This window comes from Lathamus discolor, chromosome 3 (genome assembly GCF_037157495.1).
Source record: "Lathamus discolor isolate bLatDis1 chromosome 3, bLatDis1.hap1, whole genome shotgun sequence".
NCBI classification, from domain to species: Eukaryota; Metazoa; Chordata; class Aves; order Psittaciformes; family Psittacidae; genus Lathamus; species Lathamus discolor.
Window position 1 is genome coordinate 40,521,531 of NC_088886.1, and position 22,210 is coordinate 40,543,740.

The following is a 22,210-nucleotide window of genomic DNA, read 5'->3' on the forward strand; positions in this document are numbered from 1 at the left end:
AGATTTCATTCTTAAAGCTAACACTTTATAGCTTCCTCAATATCTAATCTGTCATGTGTGGAAAAACTAACATGCAGCTGTGGAGCATAAATCCAACATTTTTGTACAAGCCACCTGTTACCATGACTAATAATTTTTAATGTAAATTAAAGGATTCTTTCCATTGTGTCTGAGAAAGCACCAATAAAAAAGGCTCGAGAAGTGTATTTTGAATGGAAACCAAGTTCAAAATCCTAAAGCCTGAAAATTTTGGAAAATAAGAAAGAAAATTAAAAAAATAAAGGCAACAAATTAAAATGGAACAAATGTTTATTTCTGGCAGGGGAAGAAAAAGAGGTAGTTGCTCTTCACAGTACATTGAATTTGATCCATCGGTACCACGTAACAGTGAATAAATAACCTTGTTTGTCTGGCTACCTTTATTCCCAGATGCTGACAGCTGTAAAAATAGTAGGAAGATTCATGTCTGGCATTAAAAAATGCTACTGCTTGGTCACATCATGTAATGATATGATTTTTCCTTTGTCATTTCAGGACACTTACAGTGGATTAATAGGCACACTTGTTGTGTGCCATAGACATTACTTGCCATCTTTTCATACTAAAAAGAAAGTTCAGTTTGCTCTTCTTTTTATGGTTTTTGATGAAAATGAGTCATGGTACTTGGATGAAAACATTAAAACGTATTCTACCAACCCACACCTTGTTGACAAAGAGGACGAAGAATTCCTTGAAAGTAATAAAATGCATGGTATGTTCCCAATTTAGTTGATGTAAATCTGGAAACTCTTTTGAAAATACTACATATAAATTTGACTTTCTCATCCTCTCTGAATTTTCAGTTCTAGGAAAAAATTGACTGAAAACTGTTTGAAACTGGTTTGGCACTGTTAGTGTCACTCAATGATGGATTTTATTATTTTTTATTTCCTTTTTTTTTTTTTTTAAACCTATAAGAAATGGTTCCATATTGAATTTTCAGAGAGAAGGAATAAAATTCCTTCAGGAGAAGGAATAAAAATTTAAAAATGACAACTGAAATTTTGATTTCATGTCAGCAAACAGTTGTTCTGGATAAGGTGGAAAGGCGATGTGCGTCCTGGTAAAACTTACCCTCCACAAAGTGCTGCAGGAAATGCAGATCTTTAAGAACTGCAGTATAAGCAAGGGTGTACAGCAAAGAACTTTTAAACTACATCTTGCTTTCTAGTTATATATGGAATACAATCAGACCCATTCATAATATGCTGTCCACTTGTTTTGGTTTCATGTACCATTCGGAATTGTTACTTTTGCCTGGCACTGGCTTTCAGATCTTGTATTCCATTAAAGCTTAGAGAACAACACTACACAAAAGTTTTATTTATTTTCTGTCTTGCTCTTCTCCTCTCTTTAGCCATTAATGGAAAGGTGTTTGGAAACTTACATGGCCTGACTATGCATGTGGGAGATAAAGTAAGCTGGTACTTGATGGGAATGGGCAATGAAATAGACATTCACACAGCACACTTCCATGGCCACAGCTTTGACTATAAGGTAACTGGTCCTTTCACTCATTTCTCGCTGTGTTAAGAATGGAAGCTGCGTCAAATACCAAGGATTGTAATCTCCAGTGGAAAGTCATGGACTTGTAATTTGACCGTAAAGTTTTTGTGCCCCAAACCTGCATATGACCAATATACAATATACAGAGTATCTGCCAGTTGCATTTGCTGAACAGTGACCTCACAAGGTGCTTCGACAAGGGGGCTGTGAATTTTCATGGCTGTGGTAAGGCAACAGCTGTAGTTTTCCTTCTTTCCCACCTAGTTGCTACCTTATTAATCCTTTAAGCATGAAGTGGATGTACAAAATGATGTTTCTGTAGAAATGATATGCAGTACATGTCTTTTCACTCAACTGTAAAAAGTGTGGTGGGAATATGCATAACAGGTATCTTAAATTACTGCCATCTGGTAATGCCACACTATTTAACCATTGTTTCTTCTTGTCCTGAAGCAAACAGAGGTTTACCGGGCAGATGTCTTTGATCTATTCCCTGGAACATTTCAAACTGTGGAAATGACTCCGCAGAACCCTGGAACTTGGCTATTGCACTGTCATGTTACTGACCACATCCACGCGGGCATGGAAGCAACCTACACCGTGCTCCCAAAGAAAGGTAGGAGCTTATCTAACTCAATGATGTTCATTATGTTAAAAGATGCAAAATGGGGCTCACAAGCATACTCGGAACCAGTTCTGGCATCCAGCAATATTTCATGGATTAATATTGATGTCTGGGGGTCAGAATTTTGCAAGCTGCCCAATCATATTTGCCTCAGTGCTGCTGCTCAGAAAACAGAAGTAGCTAAAGGACTGGATGTTAACTGACTATTGCTTTGGCTTCCCATCAATCAAACATGACAGGTTTTTATTCAAAAGAGTATTGTGTACCCAAAAAGTGCCAGTAGTGTTAGACTCCCTCTCAGTCTTCATTTAAAAAAAGAACAGTCAGCAGATAAACCTGAAGTCATATTCCCTAACAGCTGAAGTACTAAAACACTAAAACTGTGGTTTTCTTTCTAAAGGACGTATTTCAGCTTTACAGACACAATTACCTTGATTTAGAAATATTTAATGTGGAAAAAAAAATCCCCAAACCTTACATCTTGAACAATTTGGAAAGTTCTTGTTTCAACAGTTAATCCAATTTTAAAAGCAACACTTTTCTGTACTCAAACGACTGAGCGTAATAGGTATGTATCGCAGTTAACTGACAGAAAGAGAACAGCAAGAACATCTCAAAATGTGTGTATGTATATACACACACACACAACTATATAATGTACACGTGTATCTATTATTAAAGATACAGAATTGGAATGTTAAACACAATGTAGTTCTATTTTGTAAACCACTGAGATTTACAGAATACATAATAAAAAGGCTATCGTAAGAGTACACAGAAAGAGATGCAGAAACAGACTTTTAATTTGTAGAAGTAGTATGTTGGATTTTTTACAACCAGCCATCTAAAGTGCACTAAAATATACCCTTCAATGCATTTGTTCTAAAATCTACTACACCATACCTTGAAGATAGTAGGACTTACGGCTCTAATTTTCCATTCTGTTGTCCACATGCAGACTTTTATTCTTTTGATGAAATGTGTGTAACAAAAGCTATTATTTTCTCCCTTACAGAAAAACAGTCTTTATTACCAAGATTGTTTGATCAGTTCAAGAGTAAACGTACATGGGGCACACTAGAACGATGAAAACATTTTACCACAGTGATTCTCCAAGGTTTACCTTCAGCAAAGCATTTCCTGAGAAATACCCTCTCCTGGACAATTCATTTCCATGTGTGTTTTGGAAGATTTCATTTGGTGGCCCATGGCTAACAAATGTGCTGTAGACTAAGACAGCTGATTGGATAAAACAGCTTCTAAGTATCTTTTCCTCTAAATAAAAATAGTAACTTGCAATCTAAACATATTCTAGGTGATGCCCAGTACATGTTATTTAACTGCTGAAGGACACAGAAGAGTGAAATGGAATGTACTTTTTTTTAAAGATTGCAAACAACCCTATGTAACAGGAAGGATTGTTTTGGGTATCTGCTGTCACATTTTACTGGTCATATATACTAGTAACTATTGCTTTTAAAATAGGAATTTAGTTATCACTTTATGCATAGGTTCGCACTTCATACATATATATATATATATATATACACACCATCATGTAACTGAACACCCAACAAAATAGTTCTATTATTTCCATTGATTTATTTTCTCATTTTGTCCAGTAACATCTTTCAAGATAGTAAATTTAAAAGATGCACTGGCTGAGGGATCATGGTTGCACAAGATGTTTTTGGTTTTCTGTTACAAAAATAATTACAAGACAGACAAAGGTATGCTGAAATAACTCTGAAATTCAGACAGTGAAGGGCAAAATTTGGTGACTGCTGTACCTAAGAGCTTTGTTTTGTTGCATCTTAGTTCCTGCAGTGGAATCACTTTGCTGTTAGTTATGTAGGGCAGGCGTAGGCAAATTAAGCAGTTCTTGACAGATGGAAGCAGCAGTATTAGTGCATGACTGATACAGGTCAAAAATGAAAGCAGTAAGAGCAAGTATTCTGCCATCCGTTGTGTGTTTTAATAGCCCAACTCCACCTAGACCTGTGCCAAACAAGAGGGAAGGATTTATGGGACAGGCAGGCAAGCAAAATAGGAGGCTTTACAGCTACCAGAACAAATGAAATAGCTTTTCTGTAACAAGCCTAAATTGCTTTATGATTTTTTAAGGTAGAAAGATTCTACCGAAACCAGCATAATCCTTACTAGTAAATCAGATCACTGACTTTGGCTGTATCAGTAATGCTACAGAGAAATTATACTATTTTTTTATTTATTTTTTTTTAATATATTTGCATTGCAGATGATCTCTTCTGACTATCTTCTACATTAAGTAACATTACAGCTTTTGTAAAAATGGATTTCATAGAGCAATGCCAGCTAATTAAGCCTTTAGATGGTTATGGAATCATGGAGTCGTCCTATTTGTGGTAGATTCTCAAAAAACCACACTGCATTAGTAAGAAGGTCATAAACATAGCAACAGTTTATTACGACTGAATTACAGCTGAAGGAACAGTAGGATAGTTTCTGCCCAAAAGACAGACAAACATCAGTACATATGTGCACAAGTACCTGAGAGGTTTAACAAAAAAGCCTAGACGTAGTAAGAGTTTTCAGCTGCATCTCTGGCCTAGGGATACTTCAAATACTTTCCTACTGACCAAGTACAACAGAAGAAGGAAAATAAAGAGCAAACGCGCAGTAGTCTGTATCTTCCATGCCCTTGGAAACACTTCAGTTTCAATTTGACGCTCTGTCATGATGACTTTTTTTTTTTTGTGAACTGCTAAATGAAAACATTTTCAGTGCAACACTTGCATGGGTATGTAATTAAGATGCCAGAACAGCTGACTGGATTTACCAACCAGAATTCAAAGGAATGTCTATGTTGCAAAATGTGAAGTGGGGCCAAATTCCACTTGGAAGAGTAAGGCACTTGCTTTTTACTCACACAGTTAGACCTCTGCCTGAATTTAAACTCTTCCTCCCTGGTCAGTGATCCAAGTAAGTAACATAGAATAAAGTCTGCCTCTCTACTTTACTTTCCGAGAAGATCAAATGTCCAATTGTCCTGTACAGTCTGTATTTTTTAGCTGCTCTGGCTGCAAGTTCACCCTCCTTGAGAGGACATGTGATCCTGCCTAACAGTTGAAAAGTTACATTTTTACCAGTCCAACCCACTACCATTCAGTCCTACCGGGCAGTAATTCTGGTTTGTTGACCTTTGTTGGAGTGTACTAGCATTAGCTTCAAAACAGTTGCTTTGCCTCTGACGCCAGCTGTCACTCAGTAGTTCTCATAAGGTTTCAACTGACAAATAATGAAAGGTGATTTATGTGAGGGGAGTCCTACAGTACCTTATATGTAGTTCTGTTCGTTTCATTTACTTTTTTATTCTGGCACATTCTTTGTATTTGAGTGCATAGTAGGCTTCTGTTGTTTTAGGTCAGCACCTTCCTCTGGCTGCAGTGAAGAAGATGCGGCAGGAAAAATGCTGCAGTTCCATCCTCTGGTAGAAAACTGAGGAAATCTCTTAGTTCCAGTTCCATTGCAACAACTGCTAAAGTTTCTGCTCAGAACACAGGAAAAACATCTTGTTTAGGTATTTTCGGTTTAGTACAAAGAAATGAAAAAATATTAACATCATTACTAACTGAAGTCATCCAATTATCTAAATATTGCAACTAGAATGACATTTGAGACACACCAATTTGGGAGCAAATACAGCTGCAGGAAATCTCAAAAATAAACTGAAATGATGTCTTAGGTTAAAACTATACCTCTGTCTTGACTCAGCAGGTCTAAGTGGGGCACTAATGCTTACAGAAGTCTGATCTAGTACTTCACGTGTTTTGTATGAAATGCAAAGGAAGCTCTGGAAATCTGTACTAGTACCCTAACTCAGCGCTATCTGCAAAATGGGACGTTCTGCGAGCAGCCTCTCAGACCAGACCAAGCTGTTTTTAACATTATCTTCTTAACTGATTACAGCACAGCAACTGTGTGAAAACAGTGCTACCACTAGAAACTAGAATTTTATGACAGGGCATGGTGACCTGTGCTGCTGTTTTTCTGCTCTCTGGCATTACATTGATTTTTAAAAAGTATGTGCTTTATTCAATCTCTGTATTCTGTCAAAACAAACACACTGGCCCCTCAGCTATACACAGTATTATTAATGTCCTGTTAGCATGTATCAATAGGACTGTATCAACTACCAGGGTTAGTTTCTTCACTTCTAGTAGTAACACGTGGGTTTTTTCACTCTGTGATCATCAATACACACTTAAGTGCTCACCGGGTTATCAGTAGTAGCCTGTTAGCTGTCATTGCGCAGAACCATACAGTCACTTAGCCTAGGACAAAACCCCAACCAAACAATTACTATCCATTAGCTCTATTTAATAAGTTTTTTATGGTATCTGTTCTTGACCTATATAGAAACAGTATGATTCCAACAATTTAACTGTTTTTAAAACAAAATGAATGCTATGATTTTTATATGAGGCAACACACTGTACTTTGCAGAATGCTGTGATAAGAACTAGAAAGCCTGCTGAGCTGTATTAGCTTTAACTATAGAAAAAGGTCCCCTTTTTCTTCCGAATTATCACATCAGTAGTCTTTAGCCTGAAGAGTATTTAGAATGTCAGATGACATACAAAGGCTTCTGGAGTTGCGTTGCAGTCCTCTGATTTACCTTTCAGTGATGAAATAAAAACAGGGCAGTCATTTCCAGTAAGTCTAGCTCTCTTGCAAAGTTCAGGAAGCAGCTTGTTCCACCAGACAGCCTAATCCAGAAAAAACCCACAGCAAAAGCGTACATTAACAAAAACTACAATTAAGAGTATGAAAGACCTGCTAAATATACACTGAGATAAGCTCAGATGTGTACAAATACAGGTAGGTTATGATGAACTTGTTTGCTTTGACATGCAGTGGTTTTGCACACTATGTTTCAATTTTTCAGTCCCAACTTTTTCTACTCAAAAACTTTTACACAGCGCCCCTTAGTGCCTCTATCTATAAAAGGTTATAAGCTAAAAATACCATGTAATTGGCAAGACTAATGCAGTCAGAAAATCAAGGATTTTCCCTCCAAACAACTCCATGCAAAGTGGTGAACAGCATTACTATAAACACTGCTCTGTCATCCGTCAGCTTCCAACAGCTGTAGTAGTGAATTATGAATTTTGTTGATAAAAATGGAGAGGGAAAGGAATTTCTTTCCTTTTTTAAATGTGGTTAACTATTTTCTTCTGCCTGAATTCAGAGTCTGTACTGCAGCATCACATTCAACTCTAACTAACGTGGAAATAATAAAAAAACCCCTATTTTCAGATCTGACTGAAAAGCACAGATCTGGTTTTGAAGGGGGTTCTATTCTAGTATGGCCATCTGGTAGATGATCACCTTTGGTAACTCTGGCCAACAAAACTGTGTACAGTTAATTGAGTAGCTGTGATGGGCAGTGGAGTGAACTTCTGCACTTGTGGAACACTGGAATAAAATCAGATACAAAATAAAAACTGCGTAGAGCCCCAAGCGGAAAATGGGCCATAAAGAACAATCCACTACTGCACCAGTACCATTCTGACACCAGTACCATACTGAGGTTATAGTATCAGAAGATGTCACTAGACCACAGGAAGAACGTATTTAAGTGCTTTTATTTGAAAGACTATGCTCTTTTATCAGTTATCACTCAAATCTCACATTATGCAACACTGTCAAACAATTTAGAAGGCTGATTAGTGAGAAACTAGGTAGTTCTTCATTTACATGGATAAAGAACATACTGCTCTCCCTTTTTAAGGCACTCTGCCATATGAAAAGACTATGCTTTAAATCTACTAGTCACAGAAGAAACTGGGAAAAAATGAATACTATTAAAATCAGTGGGAACTGAGATATGGAATTTAAATGCCAAGCAAGAAGTTGAAAGCAAGCTTAGCAATTTAGTTTGTTTGAAGCTGGTCTATTTGATCCATCCAGAATCCATCTGTATATGAGGAACAGAAAAAAACAAAGCAAAAAATACTGAACAACTGTAACAAAAGTAGCTCACCCGATTGTCATCTTTCAGCTCATGGTGAGCATACAATACAGCTGCACCAGGACACCTTTCAAGAAGCTGGTCAATGGCTTCCTCATATTTGCCTAGGCGGGTACTGCAGAGAACGTGGATGGTGAGGCCAACATTGCCATCCCCTGTCAGAGGCTCCAAGACAGGTAGAGCTGAAGCTATGTTGATTGACTGACTACATAGAAGAGACTGCAGACAAGAAGAAAATGGATTGTTTGGATTTAAGATAAATTTTGCCAAAAAAATTCTAACTATAACCTTAGAACAGAAGCCCTTACTTCTTAGAGTAATTCTGAAATACTATTTCCTTTAATAAATGCTACTGAAAACCAAGAAAGCCAGTTCAGAATGGACTGCAAACATAATTATTGTCAACATATCTCTTCAGTGTTTTCTTCTGCTACCATTTTAACGGGCCTTTTAGTTCAGCTTGGATAACCAGGTGGGGGAGGAGGAGTCTGCTCAAAAAAGTTGTTTATACATAAATGAATATTTGCAGAATGGATCTAAACTGTAAACACTAAGATTTAAAAGTTTCATACCTGTAATTTTGAGACATCTTCACTGTAATCCTTAGCAGATGGAGATCCCACTGACATTATGAAAGTTACCCACGGGAAAATCAACCCAAAATGATTACAGGAGTTTATCTACACAAGAAAAAACCAAGTTGCAATAAAAGAAGTATTTCTGTTAGTGACAGTTCCATCTGAAATGCGCAAGTGAAGAAAATTTAGAATAACATCTACTCTTTCTTCTGGCTCATACACTTTAGTAACAAATAAACTGGAATCTTCTATTTAATTCTGTATTTCAGATTTCCCATTCAGAATACTTTAAAATCCATCTTTCACACACTTTTTTCATTTAGCTTTGCAAAACCGCAAACACTCCACCTGACAAGCGGCCACTGTTTCATTTTAACCCTTATTTCTATCCAGAGCCGAGGTTCCAGTTGGAAGTATATTTGAAATGTCCCCAAAGAGCAGAGTCCCTAGAGCCTGCAATACCTATCTGGTAACTGCACACTAACTAACTAACTCGCTTTCAGTCTTGTTTCTTTTAAGAGATAAACTGTCCAGAACTAAAATACTAAGGATAGCATTTGGATAGAATTTGGAGGTACAATGTGGTCCTAAAACCTCCTCTGAGTGGTGTACTTACCAGATCCTCTGTTGTTTTCAGTGGCTTAGTCTCAGGAAGTTGCTTCTTCAATATTCTCGAAACATACTGAGAAGTAAGCCTCAGTAAAAGCTCCTGAAGTATTTCTTCCTGAGAGCACACTACAAGAAGAGCTTCCCAGAAATCTACCAAGAGCTGAGGAATAGTGCTTTCCCTGTTACCACACAACATCTAAGAATAAAACCATTAGAAGACAGCAAGTTAGCACAGAGTATGGTAATTACTTAGTAGCAGAAGTTAGAAGAGGCAGGAGGAACAGTTTTTCACTTTTACTAGAAGCAGAAATTTGGTTCCTTTTTTGTCTTATCATTCTGCATAATACAGTGCTAGGCAAAATGAAAAGTTCATGAAGCTGATCAATTCTAAATGATAGATTTGTTTTATTTTCCAAGATTTACTCCACTGTCAGAAATGCCAGCACACTGTCAGCAACTATTTATAGACTGCTAATTTGGAGAATTTTCTATATGCCAACAGCCAAGCAGGTGACTTCAAAAGAAGACCCTAAAGGCCATGATAAGAGATTCTGTGTAGCTCAGTTGGTTGTAATGGTAAGATCCACAAGGCAGATGCTTTAAGGTCTGGCATGACAATGAAAAGGATGATTACTTGGTTTCCAACTGGCTTTAAATAATAACACTCGTTCCAATTTGAGCTTCATGACTTGGTATTTTTGATACTGGTATTTCACAGTAACAGATACAGAACTGCAGAATACCTACACTGAAGAGTACATGATTTTAATCCAAACAATGTTATTCATTGTAAATAAAAAAAGATTTGTCTATTCCGTCTAAATAAAGAAAACTTCAGTGATACCAGAAAACAATTCTATTTATCCTTCTTCTTATAAACTGCAGAGACTCCACTCCTGTTTCGGAAATTTATACAGAACACCAGAACATTCTGTACCTTCATACTGAAGTCTGAATCTTTAGAATTATGTTTCAATCCTAATGATTTCTTCAAAAGGAGCTTATGGAATGATTCATCTAAATTTTGTTAATGTCACTAGCCTTAGGAAGCCAAATTACTAGGAAGTCTTTCAATGGCTTCAGGGTGTTCTGACATCAGGGTATTCTGCATTCAAATGACAAGGTCAAAACAAAAAACTTCTATCATTTTTTGTTTCTTGACTTAACCAGTATTTCTTCCCAGGTCCAGTTTCTGACTCTGCAGGCATCTATCATGAGCTCATCTCCCAGTCCTCATGTCCGTCTTTCTGAAGAAATGCTGAATGGTGAGTGAAGGGGCAACCAAGGCTGCTTTGCTTACCCATACCACCATTATGAGAAAAACAGAAGCAAAAAATGATCACAGGCCAACCTTGAAAAAGGTATCTGCTTCCTCTAGTTCAATTTTACTGTTCTCATGTAAAGCCACAGTGGCAGCCACCAGCAAACCAGGTTGCGTCTCCTTCAGGTGAACAGCAAATTCAGTTGGCGTAACGATTCCTTCCTTCCACTGTCTCAAGAGCTTTGGTTGCCCGATGAAGCCACATCCCAGTGCTGTCTACAGACATAGTCAGATAGAAATAATGTAAAGAATTCAGTCCACATGATTCAACTCAGCAAACTCAGTATTTCCTCAAGCAGTGAAGTTTAGACAGATGAAATGAAGGAAAGTCGGGGGAAGGAAATAAATCCTTTCTACAATTTATAGAATAGCTCTCCAGAGACTGAGCTCCAAACCACATGCCAGAGCAGTGACTCTGAGCAGGAGGCCAGTTACCTGAACACTGAAAGTAACATGCTGTTGAAATGTGGAGTTACTGTGCACGTAAGACAGATGTCACTATGAAATCCAAGACATTCAATGCACACGGTGTTGTGCAAAATCACTGGCTGACCTGTCAACAGACTACTTTGCTACATTTCAGTAGACTGCTTTGGCTATCAATTTTTATTTTGGAAATACCCCTGAGACAATGATCACAACATGCAACAGGAAGTTGTTTCTGGGTATCTGGGCGCTTTTGTAGGTGTGCATGACAAGATACTGTTTCCACTTAGAAATTTCGACTTATTACTATTTCCACTTAGAAATTTCGACTTACTACTATTTCCACTTAGAAAGATAGTAGGCAAATGATGCCTAAGCAGATTAAATGAACTGTACAAGAAATATAAGGCAGACCACCTACGAGGAAAAATCAGATTTCATCCTGCTATGCAAACTGTCTTTCTTTATCTTTCTGAAACTGTTATTTTTTTCTACTTTGTAACAAAATGCTTTTTAAAAGTGAGGTGCAACAGAACAGTTTTTGATAGGTCAGCTTAAAAATAAGGAAAAAAAGCCCAACAAAAACCCAACACCCAAACGCCAACCACCTTATTCCCTAAATCACATTCATGCAGCGGAATGTGTAAGTTTGCTCACAACAGGAAAATGTCACTGGATCACGCTGCAAAAGCAGGTGGTGCTGAGTATCACTTGTGAAGCAGCACTCCAGAGCTCCCACCCTGCAATTCAAAAACTGCTAACTCTAAAAGCCCTCCAGGACTTCTACCGAAGCATGATGCCTAGCTTTGGAACAGCTATCAGTTTGTTTTAAGAGTGTTTAGACCTCCAGTATCTCACTCTCAGAAGGTATCTGTATTTCAAGCTCTGTCACCTTTTAATATTCAACAGTCCTGACCAACCTTAACAAGAAGTGATTTACAGACTGGTCTCAGTCTAAAACCACATGTGAACATCTGTGACAGAGACTGCTTCACTAACATTTTTCCCCCCACTGATGTGGAATTCTTTGATAGCAGTGAAGTAGGTTCTGATCTGATCTTAAGAAGGGTTAAGTGCTATGATTCCACATAACATGGGAAACCGTATACAGAAACTTTAGTTTGTGTGCACCATGGACGTTCTGCTTCAAATGCAATTTTATAAGGGCTGTTTGCATACATTTTTTTTCATGGGCATATCACATACTAATTATAGGTGCAGGGGTGTAAGAATGCTACTATACAACCCTGCCGTAGTGCTGAACAGCACTGACTCTGCAGAGCTTGTGCTACACCCCAGAGAACAGCATTTAATTTAGCAAGACTTAACAGCTTCAAAACTTTCACTTACTTGGTAAGGCTTTGCCAAGACTACCCTACCTGCAGGGTACACAGTGCAGTCCCAGCATATGCCAGCCCTTGATTCTACTATAACTAATTGCAAATACTCGGTGGAGCCTACACAGCGTTATCGGGAGGAAGAGTGACTGAAAGTTTCTTTACTGTAAGATACAATTTCAAGCCAAATGTACTGATTTGGGCTTTGCAAAATGTGAATAGCTCATGCTTTCAGCGTACTTTACCTCCTTACAGGAGTCCATCTCATGTTCATACATTGTCAGGTCTCCCATTTTCAGAGCCATGAAGGCCTTAGTAAGCGTCAAGACCACTGATGGCATAATCTTTTCTACTTTCTGAAGGTACTTCATAGCTGTCACTGGACATACATTTCTCATGCAGGGGCTGCAGAGGATATGAGGCAGCTGCACAGGGTCAGCAAGACAGAATATTTGGAGAACTTTATTTGCTGATTCCTGTAGAAATGAAAACCATTTGACAGTTTAGACCTTTCCAGATACATGTTCTGCTATGGCATATGAAAGTATTGCAGTTTTGTTTGTTGTTGCTTCGGAGAGGGGGAGTATTGTTGGATTTTTTTTTGTTTGTTTAACAGACAAGTACATCTTATATATAAAGTCACAGTGCCTTTCCTTCTTCTTTCCTCCCCACTGGTAAAAGTAAAGGATCTCTAACCAGCAGTGATTCAACCCATATTCTGGGGTAGGAGAACATCCACCACCACAGTGAGTTGGTTTAACCAACCTGTATGATTTGGCAACATTTACAGAAAGCGTTTGTTTTGTTACAGAAATGGGCGATGAAAGAAACTTGAGGCAAAGCTTTCTTAAACTGAAGTATCTCTGTGTGCAAGTGGGAACCAGATCATTAGCAACATGCATCATGATAGCCAAACTCATACTATGTTGCTTGAAAACAGCCCAAAGCAGCACAGGTGCTGCTTTCTGTTTTGACAATAAAAATTGGAGAATAAAAAGTACGTGAAAAAGAACACTGGTAAAATTAAATAAGCAGTTTCAAAGGGAATTTTATTAAAATTTTATACACAGTTCTTAAAATCAGAACTAAATCAACAGATTAAGAAGAAACTCAACTTGTTCCTACCTTACTTAATTCTTCATTTAAGTCTTCATTAAGAGAGTGAGTTAAGTAAAATATAAATCCTCTCTCATATGTCTGTATTTCATCACCTCCTGAAACTAGTCTCTTTAAAACTTCAGTCATGGATAAACCTGACATTCTGTAGTATGGCAAAGCAAGGTGGTAATCCTTTGTGTCAAACCTAAAGGCAATAGAGAAGGAAAAAAACCACCAAAAGAACTAAAGGAAATACTTTTGCCATCACTGTAAGAACTAAAATCAAACAAGGTTGCAGACCCACCAGTATCTGCAAAAACATAGCTCATATACATAGCTCAATGTAATATATTCTGTGTTCAATGACAATAAAGACAACAAGATACTGAAGAGATTACTAGATAAAGTTGTCCTCGTAGAACGTAAAGATTTCTATATGCAATACTAGTGTAAAATGATAAAGAATTATTGATTTTAGTTTTAAGGTTACGTTACTGGAAACAAAAGCTCACCTATATCACTTTGTCATCTAGAACATACCTGCTGTAGCAGTCTCCCAAGAAGGCACAACTCTCTCTGAATGCTCTTAGAATTTCTTCTTTCTCATCTGATTTAAAGAAATGAGGGTCCATTATAGCTGCTCTGACCAGTAAGTGAGCCTCACTTAGCAGATGGATGCAACTCTCCGTTTTTACATTTTCATAAGTTCTACTATAATCTACCTAGAACAGACACAGGATATACTTAGGCTGCTGGCAAAAATTAAGAACACACAGGAACAGCGTTAATGAGGGCAGCAGCCATTTGAAATAGGATTAGGGGCTGTTCATGAGAAATACATTATATTCAGCAATGACACACACCAGAGGTTAATTAATAGTACTTAATTTTAGTCACCAAACAACAAAAGCAGGAGATGGGCAATACCATTTCTCTGTAAAGCTGAATGGTTGAAACAGTGTTTATAATATATAAATTCCAACCAGGCTCTGACTCAGAATTTGCTCGTGATTTGATGCTGTCAGCCTTTCTGGAACTAGAGAGAAGGAGAAAAGTTGAGATTTCAGTCTCCAAATAAACACTATGCAGCCAAAAAACATCACAGACTTCATAATTTAAATGCAAAAATACTGCCTAGGTCTGTAATGCCTATCTTTCTCAAACACCAACTATAATCTTTGAAACAACACAACTGGCAGAAGAAACTGTATTTTATACACAGAAAATAACAGTATTTTGAATCACCGTTCTCCTTGCTGGCTTATCCTCATCATCTCCTGAATAATGTCTGTTCTAGGCTTTAAGAAATACTGACTCAAGTAACTCTTCAATCAAGTATAGCTGTCCCAATTTTGTTAACGAACTGGCTTTAACAAATGTGATTTCTGAATAGCTGTTTTAGTATGGCTGTTCAGCTGTTTCATGAAAGGCCCTCAAAAAAGAACGGGAATTGCAGTTCTCACAGAGGTGCCTCTAGCTACATGCACTCTTTAAGAATATCTTAGGCCAAAATCTGATCCTTCTTTTGTCATGGATTACTATAGTGGTACTCATAACTTTTCTTGGAAACAACCCTTAGCCAAATGTAAGATGTTTTCCTTTTGTGTTACTACACGTTTTGTGAGCCTGTAGTTTCAGTACTCCTACAAATTTTTGTTTCCTCAAATATTTCTTCTTCTCAGTAGCAGATAAATCTTTAGGAATGGTATTTTAACATTCCTGATAAAACGTAAGTTCTTTACAAACTTGAGTGACTTACTTTGTTAATTTCAAGCATCTGTGACCCTATCCTTATTTCTTCTAAGTCAGTTAATACAGGAGAATTGAAAAAAATAAATGCTTGGTTTCTGTTCTCATGCACTAACTAGAAATTACTTCCACTTTTTCAAAAGGAACCTCTCTTCAACTCCCAGCACCCACAAACTGAGCACTGCACCAGAGCTACAAATAACCATCTCCCCAAAAAGACAAAAATCCTTACAGCATCTTTCTTGTAGGCTTTCTTCTTTCAGTAATATCTTCTGTGTCCGCCTTAGTCAAAAGAATTATATGGTTTTTGAAATGACAGATAGCTCTTGGTCCTATAAAAAGCTGCATTCTTAATGTGCAGACATCCAGTGTGACAGGCGGACAAGCCTAGAAAGGGAAGTGATTGTTTTGTAATTTCAGTTAGTATGTACTTTGAGTCTTCAAATGAAATGTAAAAAAAATATGGAGAGGTAACCTTTTTCCAATGACACTAGAAACATTCACTGGCTTTACTATCTTTAACTGCTTCACTTATGAATAAAAATAATCACAGAACTATGACATAAATCATTTAACGATGGGTAAACAAAAAATCATTTCACTCTTCAAAGCAACTGCAGTTTTAGCTCTGTGTCTCAAAATAATAGACCCTGAGGGAGATGCCTTACATGGAAAGCTTAGTACAAAATAGTTTGAATTCGGCCAAGTTGTAAAAAATTACCTGACATGGTTATAGAAGTCATGATTTCGGTTGCTAACTGGTAGCAGAGACTGTTCAGGTGTCTACACTCCTCTTACAAAAACTTTTTTCAAGGATACTTGAGAAACATCATCAGTTACAATACAGGTAAACTCTGTACCCTGTATTCAGATTTATACAGCAAAGCATAGAATTTAGTTTAAAAATATACATTACTTTATGGCTTTTGATGTTTTTTGAAAACACAGCACTAATGGCATAGAGTCTTAAACAGCAATAATGGATTGTGTCATTGAGACGTTTGTAGACCACTAAAATATAATATGCCACAGACTGAAGTACTAATTTCTGATGGTATTTTACTGGTTCATCTAATAGAAACTAACGGGATTTCAGAAGGAAACGTACGAAAACTAAATGCCATTCTACTGCCCCCACCTTCACAGTGGTATCAATATATGGATCCTCATCACGAGCTGCTGCTGCACTGCACCGCACTGTGAAGCACTGCAGGTTCTCACTGGAGGGAAAGATAAAACCACACTGATGAAGGAAAAAAAAGAAGACTTGCTCAAATCAAGTAGCCAAGGCTATAGAGAATCAGATCTCTTTCCTTTGTAGAAATGGGCCTTGAACAGGCATGCAAAAAAGGCAGCAGAATAGAAAACCAGTAATACTACCAGCAAAATCATAAACCTTATACCTTGTAATGACGTGCAGGAACTGTGGAGTGAGAACTGCCTGCTCTGACTTCTCTGAATATTGGTAAGTAGAAATCAGTTCTACTAACTTCCCAACAGAGTAGAGATATCCAACATGAGGTAAAGAGAAAAAGCAAAAGAGGCTCAGTAGTTCTTTCTTGATCTCAGTTTCCTCATGGGCTGTCACAGAACTTCCTAGATATAACAATAAGAAAAGCATTTTATATACCTCATAAATCAAAACTTAGCAATTCCTTTGCAAGCCTGATACCTAAAAGATACTATCAAACCTGCCCAGGCTGTCGACTGGTTTCGTTAGTAGCTAGTGAAGAGAAAAAGCACTATATGAAGACCAGTGTACAGGCTGGATCAGTGCACAGGCTGCAAATGTGTATGCCATGTTGTCTCATCTGGAGGCATTTCTAACAAAAGTGACTGTACCACCAAGTGAAGACATTCTAGAGAGGTCACCACATCTGCAAGTCCTGTCAGATCCATCACAAATAAACATCCATGGATTGAATGATCAGTGTGATCTTAGACAACTACTTGTGAGCTGGGATGAACGGTCATCCAGAGCTGCAGCTCACCAAAATACGTGTCCTCACTTAAGGGAAGAAAGACTGGAAATGGCATAATTTATTTATAAAGCCGCTTTGGCAGGTAAATGCTGTGTTCACATTCTACAGACCCTCTTGCCAAAGTCAGTAAATCACAAGAGAACATAAGATAGCTGGAGTAATGGCAAGTAGCTCATTCGTTTGAGTCAACTGCAACTTAAATGAGACTTCACTACTTATCAGACAGGCAAACAATCACAGACTGGGTGCGCAGTCAGTTATGACTGATAACATGCAGCATTAAATTTTTCCACAGGTCTGTTGTGGCTTGAGCTACTGTGATTAGTGAACCCCTAAAATCTGCATTCATCCCTTTAGTTAAAACTTTAATTAAAGCCTGGAAGAAAGGTAAACTGTCTCTTGATTATTAACGTTTACTACTCTGATTTCCACTGTTGACTAATGAGGGGCAGCCCTAGTATCTTCTAACACTGAGGATAATTTTATTATGCAATTTAAAGAGTGACCGTTTTGTGATGTAAAATAACTCAGTGTTGTAACTAGAGAAACTGATAAAAGCTGTTTCAGTCTCCCTCTTTTGGTGTGGCGAATTGGTGTTTTAGTTCAAGGTTTATGCAGAAGATGGAGAAACTAAAACATTTTTTGTTAATAAAAGCTCAGTTTAAATCACTGCCAAGGGAAGAAAGACTTAATTTAAAAACAAATCATACAGAAACAGTCTACAGAACAGAATATACAAAGAAGCTCCTTCCATTCCCAGATCTCCTGTGACACAGGCCATAATGCATCCATGCATATCCATATACCTGTCTGGTATACAGGAAGCAGCTGAACAGAGTGCAGCTTTGTCTCTTCACAGAACCCAAAAGGTGACTGGTCAGGTGTAAAAGATCTAGAGAAAAAAAACCAAAAGAACACCACGGGACCTCTGTGAGAAATTATTATGAGCTCCTCTGGACAAGTAAACAGCACTAGCTAAAAAGGCATAGCTGATGTTTTATACTCAACAACATGCACTCGTACTACTAACGTAACTAGCATGGCAATGCCAAGAAGCTCAAGGCACAGCTAGGGATAATATGCTTTAACAATGGGTCAGCCCTGAAGCGGTTAGGCAGTTAGACTAGATTAGTGTTGCAGATCCCTTCCAATGGAAACATTCCACTCTGTTAAAAAATGGGCTTTCTTTGGTATCACATTATTTCCTCGGCACAAAAACCACTCCAACCGTATAAAAACCCCAGATGTCCAAATGCCAGGATTTTAATTTCCACAGGATGTGAGCCACAGCTCATTCTGGTTTTGTGTACTGAATTAGCCTGTAAAGGGCAAAATACATTCGAAATACCTGAAAAGCAGATACCGCACTTGGAAGCGCTTTGTGTCTTCCGTAGGTAACTCTGTGTATTCCAGTGTGACGGGTATCTCACATAGCTTACTTTCTTCCCCAAGCAGTTCTGCTGGCTTCTGACATATGATGAACTCATCTAATTCTAGCTGCAAAGTATGTGTTGAAGGGCCTTCATCTTTCACACCTTAACAAAGAAAATGCTGTATTAACTGTTCAAGCCATTCTATTTAGCAGTAACAAAATGATATGACACAGTACCAATTAAATACTTCAATTACAGCTTCCTAGCTAGCGCTGGTTTCATCAAACCATGACGTTTTGAAAACACCTATGCTAGAAGATGAGCACAGTCCTTTACTTAAGCATCAACAATCTCAATACCCAAGACCGCAGATTTCTGAAAGAACAGGTAAACTGTTCATTAGAAGGCAAGTCCAGGGCAAGCTGTGCTGCAAATGGCAGCCCTCAAACAATGCTGGCTGAAGAGGTTTTCAGAAGGAAAAGGCAGCTATGATAGAAAGTTGTGTTGTCTTAAATTCACTTTAAGTTCTGGAAAGCAAATCCTAACAGCACTCAGTAATTTGAACTTTTCTTCTTAGTTTTTAGGAACAAAACCAGCTAGGTGCAGGATGCCACTATCTCAGTTAAGATCCATCTTCACTCAACTATGAACATTCCAGTTTATGCTTTCCCTTTTTTTTCGGTACAGTGTCCAGTTCAAAAACCCCATTCTTTTTAAGTTTCTTCAGTTATAAAGGAAGGATTTTCCTAAGGTTTGTTGGTATTCAGCTGATACTTTCAGAAACTTGGGAACTGATTCCATATAGACTGATTTTTTTTGCAAAACACAGGAATGAAACCTATTTGGGTAAATCTTTTTCTGGGATTTCTGGGATTCTGAGCAAGCCCCTGAATAACATAAAGGACTGAAAAAAGAGAATTTGCTGACACCCTGTTTGTGCGGGTTCTGAGTCTTGTTAATAACAGTTACAAGGCTGCATATACACTGCCACTGTGTAAGCCAATACACATGGCTGACTTCAAGGTTCATTACATGCTTTCTCCATTTGGCCTCCCACTTGCCCCTTAGAAGAGACACAGTTATCTGGGCAGTGACACTAACAGCACACTGAACTACTACTGCTTTGGCTCATGGCAGCACCCCAAAACAGAGCCCTCATTCTGCCTCTGTAGAGACTGCACTACCCTGAAAGCACCTGCAGAGTGACGGCACATTTTAAGAGTTACCTGCAACAGCCGGTGGTTTAACTCTCCATGTACTAGAATATCCAGCCGACAGTACTAAGATGATCTGGAAATATTTTCCCAAGGGCAATTCTGTACTTTGAGATAACACAAACCAGGACATTCTTGGAAATGAAAGAATATTTTGGTACTTACCTCCATCCACAGGCGCTTCTAGTGTACTAACGCTGTGTGCACATTGCTCTGTCCTGTCTGCACTTTGCTGGACCAGCTCCAGTTTCAGGATCAGAACATCCAGCTCTGTTGTTATGGCTATATGTCTGGCACAAAATGCAATTTCAGCAGGAATGAAGCTATCAATGTGTAAAATTAAGGAGCGTTCAAAGTCTAACACAGTCAGATTCTGGTTTATAAACAGGTATTTCAAACAGAACATGACTAGTTTATTTCTGCAGCCCACGAGAAGATCTCCATTTACAGGACAACATGAAATACAGAGCGGAGGATCTGAAAGCGGCATTTCCACAATTGACATCTGTTCTTTTAAGGTTTCACTGTATGACTCTTCCATCTTGTGACCAACCATCCGAACACAGACACGAGAACTCCCTGCAGACATGCATCTCCAGTTCACGTATGCTCTCAGGAAAGTTGCTTTGCTTTTTTCTTCAATTGTCACCAGATAGTCTCCTTAAAAGAAAGCAGTGATAGTGATATATTATTATGGACTAGGTCCAGGTTTTGAGCTCTTTACCTGCTGGAGTACATTGCAAAGAACATCCTAAATTCTCTGCTCTTACATGACATTCCAAACCCCATTTTCACCATTTTTTCTCCAGTAAAATCTGAAGTTTCTTTGTTGGATGGAACACACTTCACGCATCATTAAAAACAAAAGGACTTCTCGGTCTAGGTCCAGACTAACTCCCAAGTGAATGCACTTTACGAACTGGGATTGCAGTCAAGGTGTTTTCCCCCTCAGAATATGCACTATCAAGAAAGTGTTTTGTTCTCTAAATAGCAGGGGAAGTCTTAGGCTCATGAAGAGCTGCAGGATCGACTGCAGTGACCGCCCGACCCGTGCTCTGAAATAAGCAATAAAAAGGGCAAGACGGCAAAATCTCAATGAGCTGGCTTTGCGCTTCCCGCTAGCCCCAGGGCTCCCAGCCCGTCGCACAGCTCTCACACCAGTCAGTGCTCCTGCAAGCGCCAGCCCCGTGCCGCCCGGCCCGCGGCACCCAGCGCTTTGCTGAGCCTTGATCCCCGCCATCCCACCTCCCCCGGGGACAGCCCGGCACAGACCAAGCGCCTCCACCCGGCGGAGCCCGCAGGCCGCTCCCCGCTATGGAGACGGCCGAGCGCTTCCGGGCCCGTCGGCGAAGCACACTGACCTGTCTGGCTGTGCGCCATGCGCAGGACAGGGCCCAGCGTGGCGAAGGAGCCGAGCGGCTCGCAGCGACCCTGGTCTCGCAGGGCGAACACCTCCACCCTGCAACTGGCAGCCTTGCTGGCCACGAACAGCACGTCGCGGCCGCAGCAGAAATGGGCCGGCTCTTGCTTGCAGGGCACTACTCGCTGCGACCCGAACGGGTGCAAGTTGTAAAGCTGCACCATGGTCCCCGAAAACCCGCGCTCCCGCCACGGACAGAGCACCGGAGCGCTCCCGGACACAGGCGGCTGCTGCGCCCTTCGCTTCCGCACCGTACGGCGGCGGAGCGGCGCCCGCGGCGGGACCGGGCGGCAGAGCGGGGAAGTGAACGTGAGCAGCGCCGGGCCTGCATCCGCCGGCAGCGCACGGCTCGCCCTGCGGGGGGCGGCACACACGTTTCTGTGGAGCGCTGCCGCGACTTCCCGTTAGCACGGTCGGGCATCCTCTAGGATCGCAGTGTCAAGCGCGGGGAGCGACCTGGTGAGCGGCGTGATGGCATGGAAGGAAGCGGTGCTGAGTGCTATGGGACGAAGGCGGCTGTGCCTCAGGCGGCGGGCCGGTGCGCTCTGAGGCCGTTCCGTCTTCTGAACCAAAACCAAAGGTATTTTTGGTACAGCAGTTCGTTCTTTTAGAACTCTGTCAACTGTGCGTACACAGCATGCTCTGCAGATGTTGGTTACAGGAACTTGTGAAAATAATTCACTTCAGGGCATTTTTAGTATATATAACCCCTTTTTCTCCCTCCAGTTTTCTTGAAGAGGTAGGAAAGGGAACAAAACCAAAACTAAACCTCCAAACCACAACACTAAGTTTCTTTTCGGGATTTAGGACTGAAAATTTGAACACGGCAGGTCAGCAAGCCAAGCACCCTACAAGTTAACTGTTTCCAATGCGTATAAAGCTATAGCCATTTCAACGTACCCATTAAAGGACATCAATTT

The 22,210-nt window shown here is 39.5% G+C and overlaps 2 protein-coding genes and 1 long non-coding RNA gene across 3 annotated transcripts in view; 2 read left to right on the plus strand and 1 right to left on the minus strand.

Moving 5' to 3' along the window:
* Window positions 1-3,475, plus strand: part of CP (ceruloplasmin) — an 18,473-nt gene extending 14,998 nt beyond the window's left edge. The window contains exons 16-19 of the mRNA XM_065674803.1: window positions 535-751; window positions 1,397-1,536; window positions 1,999-2,161; window positions 3,186-3,475. Of these exons, the coding sequence (XP_065530875.1) occupies window positions 535-751; window positions 1,397-1,536; window positions 1,999-2,161; window positions 3,186-3,259 (594 nt within the window). The 3' untranslated portion in view covers window positions 3,260-3,475. The remainder of the gene's footprint in view (window positions 1-534; window positions 752-1,396; window positions 1,537-1,998; window positions 2,162-3,185) is intronic.
* Window positions 3,184-21,713, minus strand: HPS3 (HPS3 biogenesis of lysosomal organelles complex 2 subunit 1). The gene is made up of 17 exons (XM_065674823.1): window positions 21,232-21,713; window positions 20,036-20,530; window positions 18,632-18,818; window positions 18,090-18,175; window positions 16,705-16,897; window positions 16,440-16,521; window positions 15,534-15,688; window positions 14,480-14,588; window positions 14,093-14,274; window positions 13,580-13,757; window positions 12,700-12,930; window positions 10,722-10,907; window positions 9,378-9,566; window positions 8,756-8,863; window positions 8,196-8,402; window positions 6,828-6,918; window positions 3,184-5,696 (listed from the first exon to the last, which is right to left on the minus strand). The coding sequence occupies exons 1-17, from the start codon at window positions 21,452-21,454 to the stop codon at window positions 5,569-5,571; spliced, it is 3,030 nt and encodes a 1,009-aa protein (XP_065530895.1). The 5' UTR covers window positions 21,455-21,713; the 3' UTR covers window positions 3,184-5,568.
* LOC136012063 (uncharacterized) overlaps window positions 21,513-22,210 on the plus strand; it is an 8,232-nt gene continuing 7,534 nt past the window's right edge. The window contains exon 1 of the long non-coding RNA XR_010611563.1: window positions 21,513-21,870. This is a non-coding gene — a long non-coding RNA (uncharacterized LOC136012063). The remainder of the gene's footprint in view (window positions 21,871-22,210) is intronic.

Coding starts and splice junctions, on each gene's coding strand:
- HPS3 (XM_065674823.1), bottom strand. CDS start 21,454: ATGGTGCAGCTTTACAACTTGCACCCGTTCGGGTCGCAGCGAGTAGTG. Junction 18,176..18,631: donor GTGCGGTATCTGCTTTTCAG/GTATTTCGAATG, acceptor TTTTTTCTCTAG/ATCTTTTACACCTGACCAGT. Junction 14,589..15,533: donor AAGCCTACAAGAAAGATGCT/GTAAGGATTTTT, acceptor CCTTCTCTCTAG/TTCCAGAAAGGCTGACAGCA.